We start from the raw sequence: 27,751 nt of genomic DNA on the forward strand, positions 1-27,751 counted from the left end.
GCAGGATAACCTCCTTCTTCTCAAATGTTGTTTGAAATATTAAAGCCTTGGCTAATGCCTTGGCTTTTAAATATTTGAAAACAACATTTTGAGACATCTGAGGTTAGCCTGCAACATACACAAAAACATAATCACTATTTCTTAGATATTTGTTCATTATTGTTATTTGTTTTACACATGGGCAATATAACCATTACTTGTTGATTGTTAAAATACATAATTTACTCATTGAAAATTGATCATCTGTGATGTTGGACACTAATGCAATGCCTGTAATAGAAATTCTTTGAATTAAGACATGCTCTTATAGCGAGCCAGTGAAATAATCCGGGCTAAATCTGAACCTATAACAAGAAAAAATTTTTGATGCCAATGCCAGAAGTTCCTTGTCAAAATGGCGAGGATCTTGCAAAGTCAAACCTTGGACTATGATCATGAACTTATGTGGACTATCATCCTAACCTTGTGTTCTCATAGCTCCAAAATACAGTGCACCAATAGGCCTTATGTTTAACGCAGTGCAATGTTGATGAAAGGCAGGGTAAGACAATGTATGATGTCATGTCTATGTTTTGATGTACCTCATAATACGACTGTGACACTGGCAGATCTAACAGTTTGTTTATTGTAACAAAATAATTTTAAAAAATCTTTGTTTATTTCACATCAAAAAATAAGAACTGCTCAAATCTATTTACCAGTTTGAATTCCTTGGCACGTCCAGTAATTATGCAAACCACGATGACAACAACAACAGCCCCTCCCATAATAACCAACTATGCCACTTACTATTCACAAGGGGGGGGGGGGGGGGGGGGGGGGCTCAAATATGTTTCAAAGCAAATCTTAAACTTATTGATATTTCTAATTGGGTTTTTTTTAAATTCATATGTACATGATGTATAAATTGATATATTTTATACATTCTTAAATTCATGTCACTTACCTGTACATGTTTTTATTATATATAATCCTGTACAGCACTTTAAAGTAATTCTGCCTTATATTTGGTGCTTTATAAGACCTGTATGATTATAATAACAACCTATTTTGTTTATGGGAAGACAACTTTTTGAAAACGTAGCTGCGCTCACCGTCAGCATATAAGTGAAAGGTTTATTTTTCTTCTTCTTTCTTTCTTTTTTCAGGGTAATGAGCATAAGCAAACTTTGGGTGTGTTCAGAGTACTTAACCATTGGTTGACATAAGTTACCATCGGCAAATTTTTTTACCATTGGTACGACAGTGGTAATAAAATTAACTGATGGTAAACATTTCTGCAGACAACCTAGAGCTCTGTTAGCGTTCGTAATTTTATTCACGACGTAATAAAAAATAGCGGACATCATGTACACACTGAAAGCAGCTGATTTTGTATCACATCTTTTACTCTGAAATTTTCATTAAGACATCAACTAGAAGACAATTTCAAACATGTAGCTGCTCAGATGGATAAGGGTCTTAAAAGCATCAAGTGTATGTTATTATGGTATAGTAATTTCTCATCCTCACCATTCCGTCTGATGATCTATATATATATATAAACGCATGTTTTAGAAGAGAAAATACATCGATCTTTGCTAGCCAAGGGTTTTCAGTCCACTCTGCTCTCCATTTATGGACAGAAAACTCTGGTCTAGTAAAGATGGAGAAAATAATCTGCAGGAGAAAGTAATTTCATATTTCTAAACGCATCTTCTCGGAAGAGACCACCGACCTTCTGAAAGTAAACTAGGAAACTTTCTCCTGCCAGTAAGTGAGAAAGTTTCCCAGTTTACTTTTGGAAGGTCGGTGGTCTCTTCCAACAATAAAAACTGGGCGCCATCAGATAACTGAAAAATTGTTGAGTGTGGCGGAAAACATCAATCAATCAGTCAATCTTGGTGCAAAATTATATACAAAAATAATAGGAGCCTATATCTTTGACATTTCATGCTTAACTGATCAGCTAGTGGTATATCAATGGTACCATTGTTGGATTTCTCACCATTTGTAACTTAAACTCATTCAGAGTACACAAGGATCTAATGGCACCAACGACTCAAATATTTTACTAGATTCTATTGGCAAATCGGTGATTGTACCATTGGGTTTACTCTGAACGCACCCAAAACATGTTATGTGTAGTGTCCTGTGTCAGTGCAGTGACCAAAGACAATCCTCAGTTTATATGTACCATAGTCATAAGAGAAAATATTTGTCTTAAACATCCAAAATCATATCAAGTCACATGTAGCTTAATAATATAGATTATAGGAGGGCGATTATAGGATAGCAAAAGCCCAAACCCATCTTCGTTAGAAAGGGGTTTTCGGTCCACTCCGCTCCCCAGTTATGCCTAAACCTAATCGATGCAGAAGTAAAAAAATCAATCATTAATACTAGAATAACACATGTCTACATGCCTAATCGTTATTGTTATGTAGTAATCTAACAAACCTTTAAAAGATACTTATGCTTCAGTCTTGCACCGGATTGCAGGTCTCAAATGCACAATAAACAACAGTATGAATCACAACTTCCGCTGTTCTCTTTGCACCCCCATGTTTTACGTCTTGTTACATTTGCTTCACATCTAACTCTAAGAATAAAAAGGAATAGAGTAAGCGTCAATGAATGATAATTAGTGTTTGTTGAATATTTCTTAAAAATTAAGAAGAAATGTGCGATACGTGAATTGAGAAGTAAAAGAATAGTATTAAGCGTATTAAAGCAGAACAGCCGTCGGAATTTCTATCACGTGACCAAACACACATACCTAAGAATGAGTGCATACTGCAGGTAGATATTCCAATACTGTCATTCCTAGAGAAAACATTTTTGCTATCATTGTAAGACCATTGTTGAAGATAAAAACAATTTTGAGATGATTGTCTTCGGCTTTATACAAACTTATATCTATAGCAAATATTTATTCAAATCAATATTCCTATGCTAAAAAATGTATGGAAACCCAGAATAGTTAAAATTAAATAGACCTTGTCATGAAAATTTAGATTTGACTTGATTTTATATCTAACGCAAAGTCATATATGATAAATCATTTAGGTACAAATTAGATATTTTAACATATTCATCGTCATTCTTTTGTTAAAGAAAAAAAAAAAAGAAATTTCAGTATCTGAATGTAAACAAATGTAGGATTTTTAAACAATATTTGGTACCAAAATTTCATTCACTTATTATATTATATTATATCATATATATATATATATATATATATATATATACACACACACACACACACACACACACACACATATATATATATATATATATATATATATATATTAGGTCAAGATAAAAGCTAAGCGTCTTGTTAAGATTTTTAAAAATCACCTTTTTGTGCTTTATAGTTTGATTTGATGACCACACCGAGGTTGCACACCATATTTTCGCGATTTTAAAGAGAAAAAAATCATCAAAAATTATTTTGACTGTGTCGGTTGAATATTACAAAATGTTAGTTTTCATAGAAAATACTACACTGGTCAAATAAATTTGATATGAATGAAAAGTGGGGGATATGTACAATGATATTTTGAAATTGAAGATTTTCAGATTTACTTTATTTGGTCAAAAATGCAGTTTTAGTAGAAACCAATGTGGAAAAAAAAAATTTAAAACCCCTGCTGGACTCGAACCCGCGATCGGTCAGCAGTCGCCGTGCTAACCCATTGGACTACTTAATTAGACATTGATACATGAAATGAATGGACAAATATTGCTGATATTTATAAGTTCATCTATCTTTTAAAGGGAAGTTAGCCATTGTCACGATGTAGAGTACCTCCTTAACTAGCACGGTTCAGCGAGACACCGGTAAATTTACATGTACTAGATATAAATACAAGTGTAGTTATACACGAAATTTGTTTCGTGTAACATATATGCTCATGTACATGTTCTAGCCGTGGGAAAAAACCCCCATCATGTTAGTTATGCCTAATACCGGATGTGCTTGTAACAGACATTACACACACACACACACACACACACACACACACACACACACACACATATATATATATATATATATATATATATATTCAATAAATTAATGTAAACAAGTTCCATTATGAAGTCATCCTTTTTAAACAATGTAAACAAGTTCCATTATGACGTCATCTTTTTCTTTTTTTTTTTTTGACTTTATATATAACACACAAATTAAGTGTGGACAATTCTTTGCAGTAAAACTCGAAGTAAAGAATTCTTTGAACAGCTTCATTTATATCAGAGACATATAATGTATACTATGTTATATATGTCTCTGTTTATATGTTTAAAAAAAACCTTTTAACTTATTTATCAGTTTGATTATCAATAATCTACTATTATACTTCCTGGACGAGGGGCTAGTAGATTTTGACGAAATTCTCGTTTTACAGTCCACAATACTATACATTCTTCAGTTTGTGCCAGACAAAAATAGAGTTCAGTCTGCACTGAGCAGCGTTTTTCTTAAATGTGGTTAAATCTTATATACACGAATTTGATGTAATATAAATAACAAGCTAATGATTGAAAAAAGGAGGAAATCAATTTCCCGTCACGTTTATGTGTATTTATAACCAAATTTTTTCCAGCAATGTGACGCAAGGTTAATACATACTGAAATTGGCTCCGAAATTATGTGTAAGAATATAACAGCGTGGCCATTGGACTAGAAATTGTGTGTAAGAATATAACAGCGTGGCCACCAATCGGAACACGCTCGGCCTTTTAAAAAAAATTGATCGCGGAAATGGCCGAGTAGTTACGATTGCGTGGCCACTGGACTAGAAATTGTGTGTAATAATGTAACAGCGTAGCCATTGGACTAGAACCACGTTGTATCACCTAAGGAACTTTCTCTCACAACTAACTTTGAAAAAATATTTAAAACAAAAAATAGGATTTTAAAAAAAAAAACACTCAAAAAAGAGCATTCACTAAAAACCTTACGTTAGCCTAGTGTCAGTAAGTACAATCCTGTTTCATTGTCACCGAATCCCGTGGGGATCCGGGTTAGAATAGGTCCTCAGTACCCCTTGCTTGTCGTATAGGGCGACTAAATGGGGCGGTCCTTCGGATGTGACCGCAAAAACCGATGCCCTGTGTCATAGCAGGTGTGGCACGATAAAGATCCCTCCCTGCTCAAAGGCCATAAGCGGCAAGCATAGGCCGAAATTTTGCAGCCCTTCACCGGCAATGGTGACGTCTCCATATGAGTGAGATATTCTCGAGAGGGACGTTAAAAAATATTCAATCAATCATTGTGACCGAAAAATATTGTTTTGAGGGAGGTGGTATGGAAAGAGACCGTTATACCTGTTACAAAAAATTAAACTTCTCGAAGGGAAAGTGTTATATAAAGGATGTTACCATGTGCGTGCATATATAATGAACATAACTTTTCAAAACTTTATAATTTCATACATTATATTAGCAATAATCAATTTCATTCATATGACGTTTCGATATATCCTGGAGAACTCGAAATAAAAGACACCACAGAGTTTTCCACATCTGCTTCTACTTAGATATTTTATTAATCAAAGTTCTGAAAAGCGCTAAGCTGACTTCATGAATTCTGTATGTAATGTTAATGAGCAGGAACAACAGTTAAAAAAGTTCATGCATTATTCTTTATTTTTGCACAACTATAATACATTTTCTGTAAGGAAATAACAAATATGGATAGGAAACAATGTCCTGAAACTTTTCAACATGTTGAAATATAAACTTTATATGATGTTGTTAAAAACCATGGTCCCACCCGGAACTAAAACCCTATCCTTGGATTATGAAATTTACAATTTTGGTAAAGGACACCTGCTCTTTTTAAATATCTATAATCAGAATTTAGTATCGATAGCATTACCACCGCTGCGGTGGTCTAGAGGTAAAGTGCAAAAAAGCATAAGATTGGCAGCTGGTGGAGGAGTTCTAATATGAAAAAAACAACACCCCAAAACAACCGTAACAGAAGTGACTCGCAATAAATATATAATATTTACAACATGTAAATGTATAAGCTCAATGAGAATCCCAAGCTAGGCACTTGAAAGTTACAAAAGTGATTTTTAAACGGTAATGTTCAAACCGCTGGTAGAAATAATGAAGAGGCATCTCGCCGAAAAACTAAATGCATTTTTTATATGAAAATATCGTTCAGCGATAACAAAATATGGGGACAGGGAACAACTACAGTAAAAACATGCCCCCTTCCCCTCCTTCATCCTTTGTACATTCGGAAATACATGTAGCATATACCTGTCATTGTCAATTGTTTGTTTGAAGTACAAACAAATTGAAAACACGATTACATTTCATTGTGTGCAGCGTGCTGTGGACCGCAAACCATTTTACATTCATGCTTGACACAATGGCAATGTTTATCTAATACTTGTTCTAACCATATGTATTTCAGTAAACAACCCTTGTAAAATTCCAGGCGGTGTTTTGAAGACTTGAAACCGGGGCATTGTCTTCCGTAAACGCAGACCTACTTACATATATGATCGGGGGAGGTGTAATCAGTTACGCAATATCGTCCCTCTGAGACACCGATCTCTGTCCTTCGCTGTCAAAACATAATCGTGCACCAAGATACTTGCACGAGCATTTTGTCAGAAACAACAATGTTACTAGAGCGGGTTCCAATTTCAATTTCATGGTTCCAAGGGTGGGGGCTTATAATAGTTCCACTTTTAACTACCATGCTATTATAGATTGGAATTCTTTACCATTTGAAGTTAAGTCCGTTAATAATAAAGTAAATTTCAAATCATTACACCTTGCACAAGAAGCCCGCCAGAGGGAGAATAGGGAGTTTGTATATAGAAATTGAACCTCATTCACGTTTATTATTTATTCTAAGTTTTTAATTGTACATTGATCTTACTCTATTCAGGCCACACTACACCATTTATTTACCAAATTATTTTACACATTGCATGCTGTCCACGCCATCTAATTGTAATTTATTTATTTATTGACATAGATATATTTTTTAATTCTCAAGGACCCCATTGGAAATAAGCAATACTATTTTTGCTTTAATGGGTTATCCTAGGTAGACTGTAATATATGTACATAATGCAGCAGTGATAAATGACTGTGATAACATCTGGTATGCTAAGTTTTATACAATTGACATGTGTACTCATTTATTTATTTTCTGATGATGTTTTATACAAAATGATTGTTCTGCCTGAATAAAACTACTACTACTAGTTTTATTTGAACTACAACTTGTACTTGTACTACAAGTTCTTTCTCGTTCACGATCGACGCGGATCAGTTAAAATTTGTTTTACTGTGTTGCACACATTTTTGCTGTGTCGGACAAAATTTTTAGTGAGTCGGAACAGCAGTCAAAACACAAGTGGAAACCCCTCATGACTCGTGTATAGCTTAATGACGTGGCTTCTAATTATAGATTCCACCATGCAAAAGTATTGATTTTCTTGAGTTCTAAGGGCTATGCGAAGGTAACAATGTAAGGTGAAGATAACGGACAGTGATCAATCTCATAACTCCTATAAGCAATACAAAATAGATAGTTGGGCAAACACGGACCCCTGAACACACCAGAGGTGGGATCAGGTGCCTCAATGCAAAGGCACCCTAGCCAAAACGGTTTCATGTACAGATTCTCATTCATTTTTAGATAATGAATTACTTAACAATCACTTTAATTATTACAGACGCAGATTCAAACGGAAATTTTAACTGAAGAATGACCTGCATCTGTGTTTCACTTTCCCTCAGAATGAGGACAAAAATGTCACCTTTTTATACATATTTTATCCACTGTTTTCTGGGGGGGGGGGATGCCCCTGCGGATATGAATGTTATCCCCGTACTAGATCGGTTGCAAAATTACGACTACTTTAAACATGACTTGTTTACTACAGCGATGCATAAAATTTGCCTATAGGTGGCGATAAACCGGAAACATGATGACGAAAGCACAATCCAACTGGCAACAATAAAGCGCAGCTACGCTTAATGCTTTAAAAATGATAATTAACGACAAATTAATAACTCTACTTTATGACAAACGGGATGCTTTCAGCTTCTTCATTGTCAACTTCCCATGTTTATATAGCAATTTTCCATTATCACCTGCATATGGTGTGTATATATCTCAACTGAATCGATACGCAAGAGCTTGTTTTGCGTATGGTCAGTTTTTAAATCGAGGCAGGCTTCTGACAAACAAGTTGATGTTATAGGCGTTTCAACAATTTCGTTTAATGTCAGCATTTCGCAAATTCTATGGTTGTTAGATAATGATCTAGATTGCCAATACAGTCTATCATTGATTCAATTGCTGTCTGACCCGTTTCATACCTATTGTTAGGCTGTACTTGGCACATTGTTCTTGACTACGGATTGTTCCGTTTACTTGATCAAGACATGGGGCTCACGGTGGGTGTGGCCGGTCGACAAGGGATGCTTACTCCTCCTAGACACCTGATAACAATTGATGTTACACCAAATTTGAGTAACGAAGATATATCTACAACACTGTATGCAATATGATGTTTGCAGAAATATTGGGTATTTTATGGGATAAAATCGATCTCATGCTCGGTGATACTGCGCTTGCTCCGCTTCGGAGCCGAGCCCTCGTGATCCACAGTGACAGATTGACAGCTCCTCGATTGTGACGTTGTATACGGTGACATACCTAATACAATTTGTGATGTCAGACGAAGAACTACAGGTATCTGCACAATACAGTGCAAGCACGACATTTCGTACAGAATTTTGTTGAAACCCCAGTCCACACTTTGTCTTACTGTTGACATTTGTTGGTTGAATTCTGTTTCCTGTACAGTCAGTTTTACTCCTCTAAACGGCCCAAGATGTTCATTAACAGCATATGCAGCATATCCAAACAGGCAATACGGATCGCCATTTTGTGAGTTCGTGTAAAGTGGCAGCTTATTTGCAAGTCCGCTTTCTCTGAAAATTGCAGCATCGTGACGTTTGCCTTTTAAGGATCCTTAAAGATGAGAGATTTATCCATTCGGGACCTTTACTGATTGGAACTTTAGTCCATGTGTTCGTTTATAACCAGTCAAATTTCAGGAAACGGTTATTTGCATTTCCAGAACATGAAACTGTACCTTCAGCCGGTAAGGAAGTATTACTTTGTTGGTGTATTGTCAATCAACTGTCATACATACTTCAATGGGAGTGAAACCTCTAAATATGTCGGGGTAATACCCCCTTCTTAAGATGAATACCTCAACAACTGAACATTCTCAATAATTTATCAAATGTTAATTTTACATGTACAACTTTTAAATCATAATCAACATTTGTGAATTAAGGCGTTTAAGATAGTACCAAACACCTGTAAAATCAGTTTTCACTTATATCTTCTTAAATTCATTAATGTAATAAATGAGATCTCCATAATACTAATATTCAATGATGTTCTGAACAAACTAATATAATCTATGGCATGAACTAATTAAGCATATTTTGAAAAATATGGGAGACATCCAGTATATTGCAGGTCAGCTGAGAGTCTAAATTACGAATGCATCTATTTCATCTTTGTGATATTTAACTGTCTATGATAAAGTGACAGTAAACTAGTAGAGGTCTGATATTTGGACACATGTTTAAGAAGTATTTTGTCTTCAGGTAAAATGAAGGTCAAGGTCATAACTTAAGGTTAAAGGTTAAATATGATTATGTCATTTGTCGAATATGTAAATTTTTTATTTTAAAAATTCTACAAAGTCCAAAATATCCGATATCCAAGGTTGAATTTTCTTCTTCTTTTTTTTTTTTTTTTTTTTTTTTTTTTTATAGATCTTTTAAAGATGTAAATTCGCAATTTTACGTTTTATGATGTGCTATTAATGAGTCATGCATGTTATATTGTACATCGGGGTGTACACAAATATATCAATTACAATACATTTTGTTGAGATTTAATAACAAATAGGTCAGCTTTATAAAAAAGTATTATTAATTTTAAAATGATTTTTACATAGGACACATTCTTATCATGATAGTTTAATTTCACATTCTTCTAACGGTTGTCTGATACCCTATATTTGAAACTAAGCGGAGAAAAAAATTATAGGATAGATTTATTTTATGTTTTATATTACGCACAGTAAGAGGTTTTCTTCCTTTGATCAAAATATTTAAGTTTTAAAAAAGTTGAACTTGAGGAAGAAATTTACGTATGTGCTTGGTATTACCTTAATAAATATAAGTTCATTATCACCTTCAATTATTTTTCTAAATTAATTGCTTAAGCAAATCAATCATGGTGTAAAGCTTATACGGTACCAATTTGATGCACCAGATGCAAATTTCGACAAATAATGTCTCTTCAGTGATGCTCAACCGCTGTTTTCTCTTCTTTCTCCAACTTAAATCTCTCCTGTTTTAGTCTTTGCTTCCTCTCGTCCATCTACAGTCTTTTCCTCTCTATCTTTTTTCTTTTTGCAACGACTCTTCAGCGCTGTTTTTCTGAGTAAGAAACTCCCAACATGAGAGGTGAAGATAAGGAAGTTATCAATCTCATAACTCCTATGAGCAATACAAAATAGAGAGTTGGGCAAACAGACCCCTGGACACACCAGAGGTGGGATCAGGTGCCTAGGAGGAATAAGCATCCCCTGTCAACCGGTCACACCCGCCATGAGCCCTATATTTTGATCAGGAAAACGGAGTTATCCGTGGTTAAATTAGTGTGCCAAGAACGGTAAAACAATCGGCATGAAACACGTTAGACAGCATTTGACCCAATGGTAGGTCGTATTGGCAAACTAGATCGTTATGATGACTATGGAATTGCGAAATGCTAATTTTAAACGAGACTGTTGGAACTCCTGCATCATTAACTTGTTTCTCAGAAGCATGCCTCGATTTAAAAACTGACCATACACAGAACAAGCGTAAGCTCTTGCGTATCGAATCAGTTGAGATATATAAACACCATGTGCAGGAGATAATGGAATATTGCTACATAAATATGGGAAGTTGACGATGGAGAAGTTGAAATCACCCCGTTTGTCATAAAGCTGAGTTTTTAGTTTGCCGTTAATATCTCCTTTCAATAAAATATCTAAGTATGAAGCAGAAGTGGACGACTCTGTGATGTTTTTTTATTTCGAGTTCACTGGGATATAACGAATTGACATATGAATGAAAATTATTATTGTTAATAGATAATACGTCGTCGATATATGTAAATGTCGAATTGAAGGCCAGAGCAAGAGATTGTTTCTTCTCACGTAGAAGTTTCTGAATAAATTCTGCTTCATAGGAATATAAAAACAGGTCAGCTAACAAAGGAGCACAATTTGTGCCCATGGGAATTCCAGCGGACTGTTGGAAGACCTGATCTCCAAAGACTACGAAGATATTATCAATGAGGAACTCTAGCATATTTTTTATTTCAACTTCAGAGTAATTGTGCGTGGAATCAGAGTGGCGATTAACAAAGTAAGTTTTTGGATGACTGATTACTAGATATGAAGATTTCCGTTTTCCATTTTTGTTGAAGAAGCAACTGTCTATGATGTCAAAAAGTCTTGCCTTTAATTCATCGTGAGGAATGGTCGTGTAAAGTATTGAAAAGTAATGCGTTTTGATGTTGTTGATTTGAAAAAAGTTTTGCGATTTCAAATGTACTAAAAAGTTCTTTAGACTATTTTACAATCCACATTTGATTTACACCACTCCTGACATATGTAGTCACACAGTACGTTTGAAGTTTCTCTCTCACAGCTTTAAATGCTTTCGTGAGGAGCAAAGATAGGGGTTTGGTAGAACATTTACTGGATCCAGCAATGTATCTTTGTAGGGATTTTTATGAAGTTTAGGAATCCAGTATAGGTACGGTAGCTCATATTCATCCGACCCATTGACTGGGATATTAGATTTGTGTAAAACTGAAGCAAGGTTTTCAAGAATTTCATCTTTTGAAAGGACAGTTGGAGTATACATGTAAGTACAATTACCAAAAGTGGAATTAAGTTCGTTTAAAATACAGTTGTTATAATGAGCCTTACAATGTTGTTACAAGCTTCGTCAGCTGGAACCAAAACATATTGCTCATAGATGTAATCTATTTACTTTTATCACTTATGGTTTACTAAACACAGATTGATTGAATATTGTTTAACGTCCCTCTCGAGAATATTTCACTCATATGGAGACGTCACCACTGCCGGTGAAGAGCTGCAAAATTTAGGCCTATGCTCAGCGCTCATGGCCTTTGAGCAGGGAGGGATCTTTATCGTGCCACACCTGCTGTGATACGGGACCTCGGTTTTTGCGGTCTCATCTGAAGGACCGCCCCATTTAGCCGCCTTCTACGACAAAGGGTACTGAGAACCTATTCTAACCCGGATCTCCACGGGATCTAAACACAGAAGGGTAGATGGTACGTTCTTTAGTTTTCATGTGTCTAATGTGAGATTTTAATATTCTGCTTATACTTTCAATCCATTCTGACAATGTATCAAGTTCTTCTTGCATAATCTTCGGCAGAATTCATATTAGAGATGAAGTTCTGTCGTCAATTGAAAAACTGAGGTTCTCTGTATTTAGGACCTTTCAGAATAAATTATTTGAGGTCCTCATTATCAACCATATTAAAATCACCAGTAATGACATGTCCAGCTGGACTACAGTTGAAAGAAGACAAAGAAAACGTAGGTGGATTAAGTATAATGGTCTAGCATGGTGTTTAGGACTTCTCTTTTTCAACGCCGGAACAGAACCATATATAGATTCCTCGTTTTTATCATTCTCGACGGTGATAACATGCTGCAGAAAAGAAAAGAAATGACAAAAATACTACTGTAATGTTTTTGTTCTATTTAATCAAACGTTTTAATGACTATATTTGTCATGATAACATGGAATGACCCGACACCCCTTATAATTAGAACAGCTCGTGTGTATATAAACTCGGGGTGCTGTGATTATGTGTCATTCTTCCAAGCTGATCGAAAAGAGAGGGAGCTTGAAGAAGTAAGGATAAATAAAGGTTTTAGCGTTATGAAAGGTGAAGAAACAATCAATTCAGTAGCCCGAATAGAGCTGAAGCTGTTTTTGGTTGTTTGCTCGCCTTATTGTTTTCCGGAGTGATTATCCATTGTGACCGACCATAGCACTGACAGTAAGGCAGGGAAAATAGGTAGTGCTGGGGAAAGTGGCCCGAATAGAGCCGACCTGTTCCTAGTACTAGTCTATTCAGCTAAGGAAACGTGCTAGTTACTTTCTTCGAGTCTTCCATTTATTATTGATTTACTTCTTGATTTCAACCCAAGGTAGGGACATTCAAATAAATAAATATATATCCAATCAGTGATTGAGGAAAATTATACTTTAGTTAAGCAAAGAAGTTCTTTTCGAACTCATACTAGATTGACGACAATAGAGTGTCGTTAAACTACATACATGTACAATATTAAGAACAGGTACAGATATAGAAAAGTAATGGTTTGATTTTAGTCCAATGCCAGTTTTTAACAACTTTTATACGATAAATTAAAATCCAAAAGGTTAATCATGATTGATGCATTTCATGTGATAGCACTGAAAATTTTCCAGTACAAGTTGCCGGTACAATTACTCAATGGACAGTAGAAGCTGAAAGGCTCCACTGAAAACAAACGGACCAAAATCTCCGAAAAAATGAAAGACGCAGGTCTTGGCTTTTAATTTATAGTTTCAATCATATAATGTAAAACTTATACGGTACCAATTTTGATGCACCAGATGCGCATTTCGACAAATAATGTCTCTTAAGTGCTGAAGCGGAAATTTTGGAAATTCGAAATAAAAATTACTTGTAAGAGCTAAAAGGAAAACTAGAGTGCCAAAAACTGGAGCCAAATTCGTCCAAGGATCAGAGCTATGCATGAGGGAGATATAATCCTTAATTTTGAAATGAATTTCTAAATTTTATCACAGCAATTAAATATACATCCGTATTTTCAAGCTATTAACGAAGTACTTAGCTACTGGGCTGTAGAGACCCTCGGGGACTAACAGTCCACCAGCAGAGGTATGCTCAAGCCGAAATTTTGGAAATTCGAAATAAAAATTACTTGTAAGAGCTAAAAGGAAAACTATATATATATATATATATATATATATATATATATATATATATATATATATTAAAAGAAATAGAATAAACAGTACACAAAGTTAAAAATTTAACGCAAGCGCTTTCATTTTATAATCCTCAGGCATTACATTTTAAAATAGTTTAAAATTTAAAACTATTTTAAAATGTAACGCCTGAGGATTATAAAATGAAAGCGCTTGCGTTAAATTTTTAACTTTGTGTACTGTTTATTCTATTTCTTTTAATATTTTATACCGGACACTGTGATTTTTTTTAAAAACACAATTTGGATATATATATATATATATATATATATATATATAACTATAACTATTCCAATCTCATTAAAGGTCATATGAAACGACATTCTGACGAAATTTAGTTATGTATTGAATTTTTATTTATCATGGTCTATTAAACAAGAATTCATTTTCAATTTCTTTTTTAAATGCAAGATAACCTCAATATAGCTGATCAAATATACTCGATCACGAAAATGATGGCGGCTTATCCCTTTGCTGATGACGTCAGAAAGACCCACTGTGATGTAAACAAAATAGCTTGTGTGAACCAGATAAATATCGTATTTTCTCATCTATGGTAATCCTTTGGGATCCGGGTTAGAATAGGTCCTCAGGACCTCCTCGCTTGTCGTAAGAGGCGACTAAATGGGGCGGTCTTTCGGATGATACCGCAAAAACCGAGGTCCCGTGTCACAGCAGATGTGGCACGATAAAGATCCTCTCTGCTCAATGACCGTAAGCGCCGAGCATAGGCCTAAATTTTACAGCCCTTCACTTGCAGTGGTGACATCTCCATATGAGTGAAATATTCTCGAGTGGGACGTTAAACAATATTCAATCAATCAATCGTCTATAGTATCATGAAATACAATTTAAAAAATGTCCATTTCCATATCATCTTTGTAATTATTTTCTCAAAATACCTCATTATTGAATTGATTAATATTTCTACTTAAAAATGTAAATCACTTAAAAATTGATTACTGAGCGAAAAACTGTTGTATCTTTTATCCGTACCAGGTTTATTACATGTCGCACTTTTATAATACAGGAGCACTTCGACATCTTGATCATTCACACGCTTAGGAAAAGTATAATTGATCTATCTTTCAGCAATAGCATCAGCGTCCCACGTGTCATGTTGAACTTCGTTTTAAACGTTGAGCAATATTTCAGTCCATATCAAAGGCACTCCTAGATTTATAGAAGTAATGTCAGATACATGTATAATAAGCACACACCTTTTTTAATAAGCACAATAAACAATAATTAATATTTAGAAAGTATTTTGTAGTCTTTAGCATATCTAATTTCATGCCTTTATTATCAGTTTTTACTTCAAACTATATTTATTGATTGAATAATACACACGAAACAAGCAACCATACTGTAAGTGCAATAGGACTCGGAAACAAGTGCGAGGATCCGCCTTCTATATCATATACCGGTATAATAGTGATACAGAATCGTCCTGTAGCTATGGTATAAACATATATGTGTGATGGGGTTGTCACACGCTTCTGTCTGATTACAGTAAGACAAAGGACAACATGTAAGCCTAAGTATTACAAATAATACATAATGCTTCAGTATTTGTGTGATACAACAAATCTCTTACTTTGAATAGTATATTTATGCACTGATTGAAATATAGACATGATACAGACACGTTTGTGTTTCCAAATAGCAGTAGGTGTGTGTTAATGTTGTTTGCTAGATAGTTGACCCTCAGCTGATCATACAATGGACATTCTAAAAGATTCTATCTTACCGCATATACATAGAGGACTGACTATCTACAATGCTTTCCCCCTAGAATTAATGATATTTGACTGCGTATACGGGTATATAAAATTTGAACTTTGTCGTGAACCTATAAAAAAGTATGGGGGAAGGGGTTTGATATTTCTATTCAAGTGTCGTTTAAGGCATGATTTGAAGGGTTCTTTTTTTTTTTTTTACATCGCCAGGAAGAGTGTTCCGTAGAAAGGATGGATCTTTGTAGGACATGGTTCTACATTTGGTGAAATTATCATCTCGTGTTATGCGAGTGGGATTTATATATTTTAGGAGGGACATGGTTGCATAAGTACTCGGGAACTAGACCGTGGACGATTTTATGAAACTGAATAACTATTTTTTCCTTCTATTTTCAAGAGGTTCCTAGCCCAATTCGTTGTATAGGTTAAGTATATTTGTGAGTTTTGTACCCCCGGTTATGATTCTAACTGTTTCTAGATTCAGATGATTAACTTTTTGACTGGGTTCAGTAGAAATGATATCCCAAATTATGTCGGCATATTTAAAAATAGGTCTGATAAAAGAAAATTAAAACTTCCCTAATGATTTTCTATCTGGTGAATAACAAATTTTGCGTAACATATTTAATAGAAAGAAACTTTGGAGAGAACCTAATTAATATGAAAACTTAAAGACTATGACCCATTTGTGGAAAATGTAACACGTAGATGCTTATGACAATCAATATTTCTTATGACACAATCGTTTAAGAACAAGCCATGCGTTCAAACTACGAATCTGTTGTTTATTATTAAAGATTTTGTTTTGAAGGAATTTGAATCAACCACAGGCAATTATATCGCTTGGGTTCGAATTTACTACTAGATAGTAAAGATATAGAACTCTAAATATTGGGTACTCAAGTTAGCCGATGTAAAAACAATAAACCAAATGATATTAAATTATACTCTGTATTCTAATATATTCACACATATTCAATCTACTTTACTACCAACGTTCATCTCGAAGTTCCGTATACTTCCCAAGACATGAAGAAATGAATTCGGAATAATGCCCATTGTTTTTGGTCAACTTTTAGCTGGGTCCTGGCACTATACCACTAATCAAAATGTTTGCGCATTGCAACAAGCTACATGTATTACATGAAAGGTGAAAATAACGAACAGTGATAAAACTCATAACTCCTATAAGCAATACAAAATAGAGAGTTGGGCAAACACGGTGGGATCAGGTGCCTAGGAGGAGTAAGCATCCCCTAATGTGCAACAGTCAAAATGGTTGTGATAAGTGAAAGTGCAGAAGGTTTTACGACTTTAGTCACTTGGGGCTATTACAGACTTCAGTTTATGAATTGGGGTAAGAAATTCACCTTCGAAATGATATCGAATGCGGCACATTCTATATAATAGCTTGTTGCAATGCTCACACATTCTGTTTAGTCGTATAGTGCCAGGACCCAGCTTAAAAAACCTCTAAAACCAGTAACCGTTATAGCGATGATTGTGGAGATAGTGAATATGACCCTTATGAGTCAGAATATGACGAGTTTACTGACGAGGAACTGTCCACGGGGGCTAGTGAAGGGGAGAAATCCCGTTATTGATGAGGAAAAGGAAGGCCATAAGAGGTTCGATGAGTTCTCTAGCAAGGAGAATTACGCCTCAAAGGTTTTCAAAACGCACCTCACTGTAGAGGAAACTCCTTCGTCAGTGCTAGAAAGTTCACCAGTGCCGACAAACGCCTTTTTGACGTTTTCTGAACTTGATGACTATATGAAAGATTTGATCAGAGAGAGAAAATCGTTCAAATTTTTAAAAATACAAGATAACAAAAACAAAAGACCAGAGAACACGAAACCGATTTCGATGGACTAAATGGTTGTTTGTTTCGTATTTTTACAAGACCGGAAAAGTAAGAGCAAGAGGCGAGCAAATGAGATCTCGAGGGACATGTCAGACACAGGGCCACCAGCGAAACGGCCCTACCGTGAGGCGCCCTCGGTATCGTGGAGGACGAGCTCAGCACCACGTGTCGAGCTCCGGTAGAGGAAAGGGTTTACCACACTCCGGGTACAGAAATGGCAGAGACGCCAGAATAAGAGGAAATTCTGGAAAATATGTATGCAAACGTGTCAAAACTGCTTATTTTGAGCAAAATGGAATACGAATAGTATTAGAGGAATTGAACAAAATAGAAAATTATCTTACACCAAGCATTTTTACACTTGGAAATGATAAGAATAAGTCAAAAAGAAAATTTCCGTGCGGGATGCATAGAAAAATTCATTCACAATTGGAAAAACTCGATCACTTCAGACTCTTCCATACTCAGCAATGTAATGGGACACAAGGTATATATCAGAACTGTTTCATTTTAAAGCAAGGAACCAAACCAAAATCACTTGTCTCAGGGAGACCACATAATTCTAGATTTAGAAATACAGGAAATGCTTCAAAAGGTTGCAGTACAAATTGTAAATGCAAAAATGTAAAACGGAAATCAGTTTTCAACATTTTATTTGTACGCCCAAAGAAGGACGGAGATTCACGACCCATCTTCAATCTTACAGAGCTAAACAGCTTCACTGTGTACAAATATTTCAAAACGGAAGGGTTTCACACGGTAAAAACACACTGAAACCGAAGGACATAATGGTCGAGATAGATCTGAAAGATGCATACTTTTGCATCCCAATACAGCCCACTTACAGAAATTACCAAAGGTTCCGATGGGGAAAAGGGGAAGGTCACACAGTACAAGAGCCTCCCTTTTGGCTTACCGTCAGGTCCACGTCTATTCACAAAACTAATGAAACCATTAGTCACAATATTACGGAGAAAAGGTGTTAGACTAATGAAAGGTGAATATAACGAACACTGATCAATCTCACAACTCCTATAAGCAATACAAAATAGAGAGTTGGGCAAACACGGACTGTTGGACATACCAGAGGAGTAAGCATCCCCTTTCGACCAGTCACACCCGCCATGAGCCTATATCTTGATCAGTTAAACAGAGTTATCCGTACCTGGATGACATTTTGATCATGAACCAGTCGCGAGAAGGGATATTACGAGACAAGGACTCCCTCCTTTATCTCCTACATCACCTGGGGTGGATGATAAAGTGGAAAAATCTCTTAGAACCAACCCGCAGTCTAAACTTTTTAGGGATGGTATAAATTCTTAAAGCATGATGGTATCATTTCCCTAGGACAAAGTACAGAAAATAACACGAAAGTGTCAAGAAAATGTACAATCGTACCATACTACAATTCAAAAATTGGCAAGTTTGACTGGGTCATTAAATGCAACTGTAGAAGCAGTGATAGCAGCTGCTTTTAGGCAAAATCACTTCTAAAATACCAGAACCACCACGCAAAAATAAAACTATCAAATTCCTGCAAAAGCATAATTTTTTGGTTGGCTCAACAATGAAAAGAATAGAAGGGAAAAGAGATACCACAACTGTGTCCAGATGTGGCATTAGAGACTGATGCATGCCTAAAAGGGTGGGGGTTACATTGTCCAACGCTGAATCTACAAATGAAATCCATTTAAAAGTCAGGAGCAAACAGTGTACATAAACTCTCTGGAAATGATGGCAGCAGAAAATGACCTGAGAATGATTTTGTAAAACCAAGATAACTTGCATACAGTTCATTTGTGAATGGACAACACTACTGCAGTTTCCCATATAAAAAAGGGGGGGCACAAAATCCACCACACTAACTCAGCAAGAAAAAAATTGGAAATTCTGCCTTCAAAACAGAGTCAGACTAACAACAGAGCACATCTCAGGGGTTCAGAATCAAACAGCAGATTGGGAAATCAGACACGATCCTACAATCCCAAACAATTGGAGATTAAATAAAAATATATTCAATCAAATCTCGAAGTTAGGGGGACCGATAGAACTAGACATGTTTGCGTACAGACATAACTCTCAGACTCCAGCATATATCAGCTGGAAACCAGATCCGAAAGCAATAGGAACAGGTGCTTTCATGACACGCTGGGAGGGGAGGAAAGCAATAGGAACAAATGATTTCATGACACGATGGGAGGGGAGGAAAGCAATAGGAACAGATGCTTTCATGACACGCTGGGATGGGAGGAAAGCAATAGGAACAGATGCTTTCATGGCACGCTGGGAGGGGAGGAAAGCAATAGGAACAGATGCTTTCATGACACGCTGGGAGGGGAGGAAGGTTTATGTATTTCCTCCATTCTGCATGATTCCCAAATGCCTTTAAAAATTGCAAATTCTCATATGGCAAAGTCAGGCTTATCCAATGCTACTGAAGATGTCAATGGACTGTCTTATCTTGATCCCTCCCCAATCTACTAAAGTTACCAGAGGGGGCTTCCAGAAAGTTTTCGCAAATCAAAAGAAAAAAACTTCAAAACTACTCGCCTCGGTATGGAGAAAAGGGACAACATCGGCTTACAACAGCTACTGAAAGCAGTGGCTTAGCTGATGTGACAAACAATAAGTTGATCCCTTTCATGCCACTATGTAATGTAATTAATTTTCTTGCTGAACTTCATGAGTTAAGTTATAAATATAGATCCATGAACAACTTCAGATCAGCCACCCCTGATTTTCATCCAGAAATAGGAGATAAAAGGGTAGGACAATCTAACGAATCAAACAAGTAATGACAGGGATTTTTAATTCGAAACCACCATTACCTAGATACACTGAGATCTGGAATGTACATTAAGTGCTGAAGTAGTTAGATCAGAATAAACTCTTGACCCTTGAGGTGCTTTCCCACAAAGTAGTGACACTGATGGCCTTGATCTCAGCTTCAAGGTCATCTGAACTTCACAAAATGGACATAAGGTTCATGCAAGTAACTCCTGGATATATTACATTTCCTTTGACAGGACTTGCTAAGTGGCCCTTTGGTTTTATAATTTGCAGACAGTGACAATAAAAAACTCAGTGCAGAAAAATGCATACTGCATTATCTTGACAGGACTAATTTAAGTAGGGGTGAGGAAACCCAGTTCATTAAACCTCATAATGCTGTCAAAACGTGCACAATTGCATCATGGTTGAAAAACATGCGAACAGTGGCGGAACTAGACAGGAATTGATACTTGTTTTCATAGAACACTCCACTTGAGGAGCTTGTACCTCAAACGCTAGCAAGTTTGGAATTTCAATCAGACAAATAATGAAACAAGCAAACGGGAAACCTTCAAACAACTTTCAGAAATTCTATAATAAACCTATTCAAGAAAATGTTAATCAAGAATTTGCACAGGCTGTATTGAAACTGAAATGAATTAGTAACTAGAATGCAAAATAGTTCTGATATTATCATGTAAATGTATTGTATACCCTCATTATAATACATGTAGATGTATGGAGAGAAAAAAGAAAACCACACAGTTGTGGCTTTGAAGAAACATTAGTAAACCTTATTTCAATACTGCAAAATAATTTTAGTGCGCAAATCACACACAATGAAATTGAGATTTTATGAGCAGAACTGAAGTAAGGTACAGTGTATGTCTTTTCCACTTATTACTCCCAAATTAAGTATATGTAACGATTTCGTTCTCTATTCAGGCCTCAAAAATGAGAGAGGAGGACTAGTCTGGGGACGGGGCATTGGCCGAAATTTCGTTATTCTTACCCAGACAGGGCTAAAGTGAACACGGACAGTTTCAGGGACTTTCTTGTTCTTGCCCGCACAGAGCTTCAGTTCAAATACAGAATTTGTGATCCATCAAAACTTCACTCTGGATATTACACCGAAATTGTTTTTTTTTTTAATGTTCAATTAGAAATGAAAAAAGAATATTTGTTATGCCAAAAAATGTCCCATATAAGTCAGTCTCAAGTAAGAAGGAAGATCTCACGAAATCCCGTATCTAAATAGGCTGAGTTTACAGGAGGTCATGAAGAATACATTATTTAACCTTACTTCACGTCTGCTAATAAATCCTCAATTTCATTACGTGCGTGCACTTATAAAATTTCCAATTTTGGTTGTTATCCAGGATGTGTCTGCTTGTCTTGTAGGTGCAAAAGAGGTTGTTAAATGTACATGTAATTGTTAGAGGGGTTAAAGCCCTTGTACGGGGCTACATGTATAATTGCGAATCAGCTAGTAAGCAATCCATTGACATTTGATAAACATGCCTGTTTCTATGCTATTGTAATATACATGTACAAGTGACATGGTAGAACGGAGCCAAGTTGAACTCCCTAATGACCTATAGATCAGTCCAACAAATAAGGGCAGATACATTGAGTTATCTTTCCGTATCTGTTTTAAATAAATTCCCTTCAGGTAGCCATTTGGGTGACTTAAATGGGTGTTTTGAACCTAAAACATTGACCATCCCATTGTAGGAAAGATATCTGGTGAGGAGAAATCTTGTGATTTTCTACAGCCTGTCATAAAATGAAAGTGAATAAAATCGTCCGTATGAAAATTTCAAGATTACTCCGCCCTACCAAGTCAGACGAATTAGACATCAATCATTCAGAATGAAATTTATACCTCCATGGTCACTAAGGTTTAGGACCAGGATAAATGTGTTTTAAAACTAAATTCGTGACCCATGGGGCAGGGGTTCAGGCACTATGGTGATTTAAAGATTTAAATTTTGTTTACTTCCGATCATTTAGCTAATTGATAATCAAAATGTGCAAAATGGTATCGACCTAATAGTAATGACTTCTGAGTTAAGGTCAAGGTCATAGGATATAGGACTGCATGGAAGGTGTACTGACAACTCATGTACATATCATATTCCTGAGTGTCAAGTCCTTGGGCCACTGCCATAAAATATCTTTTTAAAAATTCTCAACTCTGGGGAAATACCCAGTAAAGAATGGGCTATGGACACGATTTGAGATGAAAATTTTCAAATTTTATTTCTTCATTTTTAATATTTAGAATGCTTAAATAAGATATTTCTAATGATCAGCAAAAATTTGAATGTCAGTTGTCGAGGTACATGGGAGACGCAGAGCTCAATTCTTTGTTATGTAAACAAGGCTCGTGCCTTGTTTTTGTTAACATATGTTAAACATACTAGTAAAAGTTTCGTTTAAAGCAGAATTTTCAAATTACAAGTTAATAATGAGCACAATTAAACAGTTTGTAGTGCTTGACACATCCCATTTTATTTTAAACACGATATTTTCTACTTAGCAACCTATATGTTAACAAAAACATGGCACTAGCCTTGTTTACATAACAAGGAATTGTGGGTGCTGTATCTCACTTGTAACTCAGCAACTGATATTCAAATTTTCGCTGACCATTAAAAATACTTTAGTTAAGCATTGTAAACAATACAAATGGAAAAATAAAATTTTAAAATATTAAACTCAAATCGTGTCCATGCCCCTATAAATCGTTCAATAAAACCAGCTGAGTATTTCTCAGAAATTGAGAAATAGAGAGATGAAAATATTACAAGACTCATAAGTATGTTTTATAGCAGTTATGGTTCCATGATTGGCCTTGTGTTATATACTGCGTACCGAAATACTTTTCTTCACTGCGTGCAAAAGATATAAATCTAGAAAGGTGGTTATGCCTTAAGAAATGTTTAATATGGTAGTATTTTCCTCATCTCGTAATGTTGTGCTTACTTCTTTTTTCAAAATGTTTACTAATTGGGAGCCTTTTCAAAATGTTTACTAATTGGGAGCATGTGCAAATGGGTTTCTAATTAACTATGGTTGACAGGGCATTTTTATTCATATGCAAACATGTATATAATTTTCAGCATTTTAAAAATTGAATTAATTAATTTATGCAAAAAAACTGCGTTAGTGAAACAAAGAAAGTAAGTAAGTAGAAGACTTGCGTCACACTGGCTTTGGAATCTAACAAACTTTTACACGCTCTGTTGGTTTCCAGTATAAAAACGACGAAAGCACAAGAGTTGGGCAATTGCGCTGTTGTCTGTAAGTGGGATCCAAATAAACCATAGAATTACGAACAAGGAAAACTGTGTTGAATTTTTTAAAATCTAATTTTGAATTTTGTATAGTTGTTAGCAATTAGTCAATTATTCCTATAAGAACTTTGTGTTTTGAAGGATCTTAGTTGTTTGGTATTACACAATATATTTGAATTGGATTTTATACATAATATTTCAGGAATTGTGGTTGCAATGGGCGGCACGAGGAATATTGTGTTATGGGGCATACTGGCAAGTTTCATTGGTAAGTACCCCTATTGAATGTCTATATCAATGCAATTTTACCATTTAAATATATCCTTTTTAATTTCGATATCTCTGCATTGACATGCATAAATTTAAAGATATTTTCAATTTTTGATAAATGCAAAAGATGTGTGGTATCAATAAATACTGGCTTCTTAGAGCTTATAGTAGAATTATATTGTTCACCTAAATCATTTTTCTGCAGCTAAAACGCACATAAATTGAGATTATTAATGACAAATTTCTAAGATATTTCTGAATGCACCTAACGAAAAACAAATTCCCTATTCTATTAGAATAAGGAACTCTTTCCTCGAATTTGACAAGCTATTTCAAGCGGTAGTCAGTCTGGACCTGTCACGCAGTTTGTGTTAGAAAGAAAGTCATTATCATAATCGTGATTTAGCATTTAAATGCCCTGAAAACAAGTTACATAAAGACATCATTTTCACACCATGGTTTTTTCTCTCTTGTTGTTTTTTCTTCTTTATTCAGCTTCTTTAACACACACATTCTTTAAGAGAACATGTTTAAATATCATGTTCTCAGTTGGAAGTGATAGCTGTGAGAGAATTTTTGCGGTCGTCATGATGAGCATAATCGTAACACAAAAATTGAACGTCTGAAAACAAAATTTACACCAAAAGTTTATTCCATCCAAAAATCTGGATGGGTGCAAGAAATCCATATTATGATGCCTTAAGTATGTGTAAATCTGGTTTTAAATCTTTTCAAAATTTCAGTGACAGTTTTGGGCATGCCTACACCATCTCCAAGGCGAAACGTTCTGACAAATTTCATGATTCGCAAACCGAAGAGTACGATGCCTTTCGACATGTCCGGTCCCTCGGTGTCGCAGCTTACACAGGCCCATTTCGAACCATATCTCCACGAAGCCTCCAAAAAACACGCAAAATCCTCCAAAGCAGTGGTTGATCAGGTAAAGCAGGGCCAGCATCCAAATCAACTTTACGATCCTGAACCTGTCGCTTCGAATGTCGTGTACCGACCCGAGGTCCCGACAGGAAATGCTGTAGAGCCTCAATACCAACCAGAGATTAATCCGCCTTATCAACCGGAAGTTCAACAATCTGAGGTCCAAGGTGGAAATGTTATGGAACCACCATACCAACAACAGGTTAACCCGCCTTATCAACCGGAAGCTCAACAACCTGAGGTTCCAGTAGGAGGTGCTATGGAACCAACATACCAACCAGAGATTAATCCGCCTTATCAACCGGAAGCTCAACAACCTGAGGTCCAAGGTGGAAATGTTATGGAACCACCATACCAACAACAGGTTAATCCGCCTTATCAACCGGAAGCTCAACAACCTGAGGTTCCAGTAGGAGGTGCTATGGAACCATCATACCAACCAGAAATTAATCCGCCTTATCAACCGGAAGCTCAACAACCTGAGGTCGCAGGTGGAAATGTTATGGAACAACCATACCAACCAGAGCCTAATCCACCCTCTCAGCCAAACGATCTTGTCAGTAATCAATATCTAGAACCACAAAGTAATTATCCAGTGTCTCAAATGAATGGAGCACAAAGCAATTCTGGGTCAGTCATTCATTCAGAACCACCTGCAGCTAACCCATTCGAAGTGAAGCTGAAGGTATCTCCAGTCGAACCCACTAATAACAAACCAGATCCAAATTTTAACCCATTTGAACAGACAGGTCCACAACCCGCTGATCAATTTTTACATCAACAATCGGGTCCTGCCGAATCTCAAATTAAAGTTAAGGAAGTCTCGGTTCCAGAGGCATCTGCACCTGATCCAACTAACCAGCAAGTAGCAAAGACATACAATGCTGGACCAGAAATATCAACTCCGCCATCAACATCTCCGGAGGTAAAGGCTGCACCGGCCAAAGCCAAAGCCAAAACAGCCGTGAGCCTCTCAAATACCGCGCCTACCGATCCATCAGTACCAAAAACCAATAATGCTAATATTGTTCCAAAAGCCAAGCCTTCTACAATTAAAGCGCCCACGACTAAAAAACCTTTACCTAAAAAACCATTATCACGAGCGGAGAAGAAAAGACTTGAAAAACTAGAACGTAAGAGGGCACGCCAGGCGAAAAAAGCGGCAAGGGCTGCAGCTAAAAAAGCAAAGAAACTGAAAGCAAAGCAACGACGACTAGCAAAGAAAAGGGCTAGAGAGGCTCGTAGAAAAGCGAAACAATCCAAAAAGTCGAGAAAATCGAGGAAGTCAAGGAAGTCGAGGAAGACCAATAAAAGGTCAAATAAAAAGAAGGTATAAACATGTAAACGTGGAACTTAAACGATTCCGGATAATATACCGTACAGTTTTAATTCAAGACATACATGAAAGAAAATAAAATTTATACCATTGTTACACCAACAAACCAAATAATGGGATATTGAAAATGGGGCGTTGCTGTTAAAAATGAAAAATCCTGACATGGCGGGAAGCAGTAGCCTTTAGAGATTTGGAACTGGAGCGTACCAATACCAGTGACATTTACATCATAAACTTGGATTATTTGGCAAATCTACTAATTTCTACGTGTTGGACAAGCTTTCAATATACATGGATTTAATTTCGATTTGAAGTTCAAGTTCTATTATTTTCTCGCCATCAAGAAACGTTTCACCACAATTTGTGTACATGTCTATAATAATAATCATGCTTAATTATTCCATTTCCGTCTTAAATGTCTGTAGTATTGCAATGCTCTTCAGTAGAGCTTTTCAAGTTTTATCTGTACGTCGTTTGCAACTTTAACAATAGAAATGCCAGAATAGAATTTTACTTCTAGAAAATTTTGTCTTATGACATCGATGCCGTAGTATAAAAGTTAAATATGTTTACCATACTTTCGTGACATTATTTCACATTGCGTTGAATGTTTCAGTTAGTGCTTTTTTCTTTTACTGTTGTGTTGAATAAATTATTTATCATTAAGAATGACTCGCTTGTCATTTCATCACGAAACAATTACTGGGGAATGACGGAAACGACAGCGTAGTCCAAAATTAGCATAAATTTTATATTTTACCTTCTTAAAAATGTATACACGCCTTTGGTTTGAAATAAAGGCAACAATTGTAATTCATTCACTAATCTGATTTTAGCGTCACTATGATTAAAATTTGTCATGTTTTCTTTTTTAAAGTCAGTGTTCTTACGGTTATTATTACAGCTTCAGCATTAATAAATCACCTTCATATCTTACAAAAACAAACAAACAAGAAAAACAAAACGAACAACAAACAAAACACCAGCATATATTGTCCTATTGATATTAACCCTTCAGTAGCAGGATCAAACACCAGTGATTGTTGGAAGTGGCCTTTGAAGCCCAATATTGCAATTGGAAGTCTTGATTGCAATTCCCTCCAAAAAATGATAGACTGTTTTTATTCTCTGCGTGTCAAACCTGAATCGTTACCGCCTATTTATGATAATTTTGCACAATAGATTTCTTTCTGTTTAGAAGATATCCTGCATAAACGTCATTCAGGTATTTTGAGACATTTTCACAAAAATGAATTTTGTTCATTATCTTTGTCAAAAAACAATATCTTATTGTTTTGTTTAATTAACCCATTTCCCGTTTTATTATACTTAACTACAGTGTGTAAACAAAGTTTACGTAATGGTTACCTTGGTT

The 27,751-nt window shown here is 35.7% G+C and overlaps 2 protein-coding genes across 8 annotated transcripts in view; one reads left to right on the top strand and one right to left on the bottom strand.

Moving 5' to 3' along the window:
- LOC125657971 (catenin alpha-2-like) overlaps positions 1-4,733 on the bottom strand; it is a 41,220-nt gene extending 36,487 nt beyond the window's left edge. For 2 of the 6 annotated variants that reach the window (XM_056149466.1, XM_056149462.1), the window contains exons 1-2: positions 2,759-3,106; positions 2,440-2,581 (exon numbers count right to left, since the gene is read on the bottom strand). The gene's annotated coding sequence lies outside the window, so the exon portion shown is untranslated. Of the gene's footprint in view, positions 1-946; positions 979-2,288; positions 2,345-2,439; positions 2,582-2,758; positions 3,107-4,615 lie in introns of those variants that run through there. The other 4 variants (XM_056149468.1, XM_056149464.1, XM_056149465.1 and 1 more) reach the window with 3 other exon arrangements.
- On the top strand, positions 2,724-27,042 carry LOC125659334 (uncharacterized). 2 transcript variants are annotated; one of them, XM_056149471.1, is made up of 5 exons: positions 2,724-2,781; positions 11,436-11,472; positions 11,834-11,976; positions 24,037-24,102; positions 24,848-27,042. In XM_056149471.1, exons 4-5 carry the CDS (start codon positions 24,051-24,053, stop codon positions 26,374-26,376), a joined length of 1,581 nt encoding a protein of 526 aa, XP_056005446.1. In that variant the 5' UTR covers positions 2,724-2,781; positions 11,436-11,472; positions 11,834-11,976; positions 24,037-24,050; the 3' UTR covers positions 26,377-27,042. The 2 variants fall into 2 exon arrangements, with proteins under 2 accessions (XP_056005446.1, XP_048746932.2); XM_048890975.2 differs by lacking the exons at positions 2,724-2,781; positions 11,436-11,472; positions 11,834-11,976 and adding an exon at positions 23,745-23,841.
- Positions 27,043-27,751: the final 709 nt, after the last annotated feature.

This window comes from Ostrea edulis, chromosome 9, assembly GCF_947568905.1.
Source record: "Ostrea edulis chromosome 9, xbOstEdul1.1, whole genome shotgun sequence".
Classification (NCBI taxonomy): domain Eukaryota; kingdom Metazoa; phylum Mollusca; class Bivalvia; order Ostreida; family Ostreidae; genus Ostrea; species Ostrea edulis.

Coding starts and splice junctions, on each gene's coding strand:
- LOC125659334 (XM_056149471.1), top strand. CDS start 24,051: ATGGGCGGCACGAGGAATATTGTGTTATGGGGCATACTGGCAAGTTTC. Junction 24,103..24,847: donor CATACTGGCAAGTTTCATTG/GTAAGTACCCCT, acceptor TCAAAATTTCAG/TGACAGTTTTGGGCATGCCT.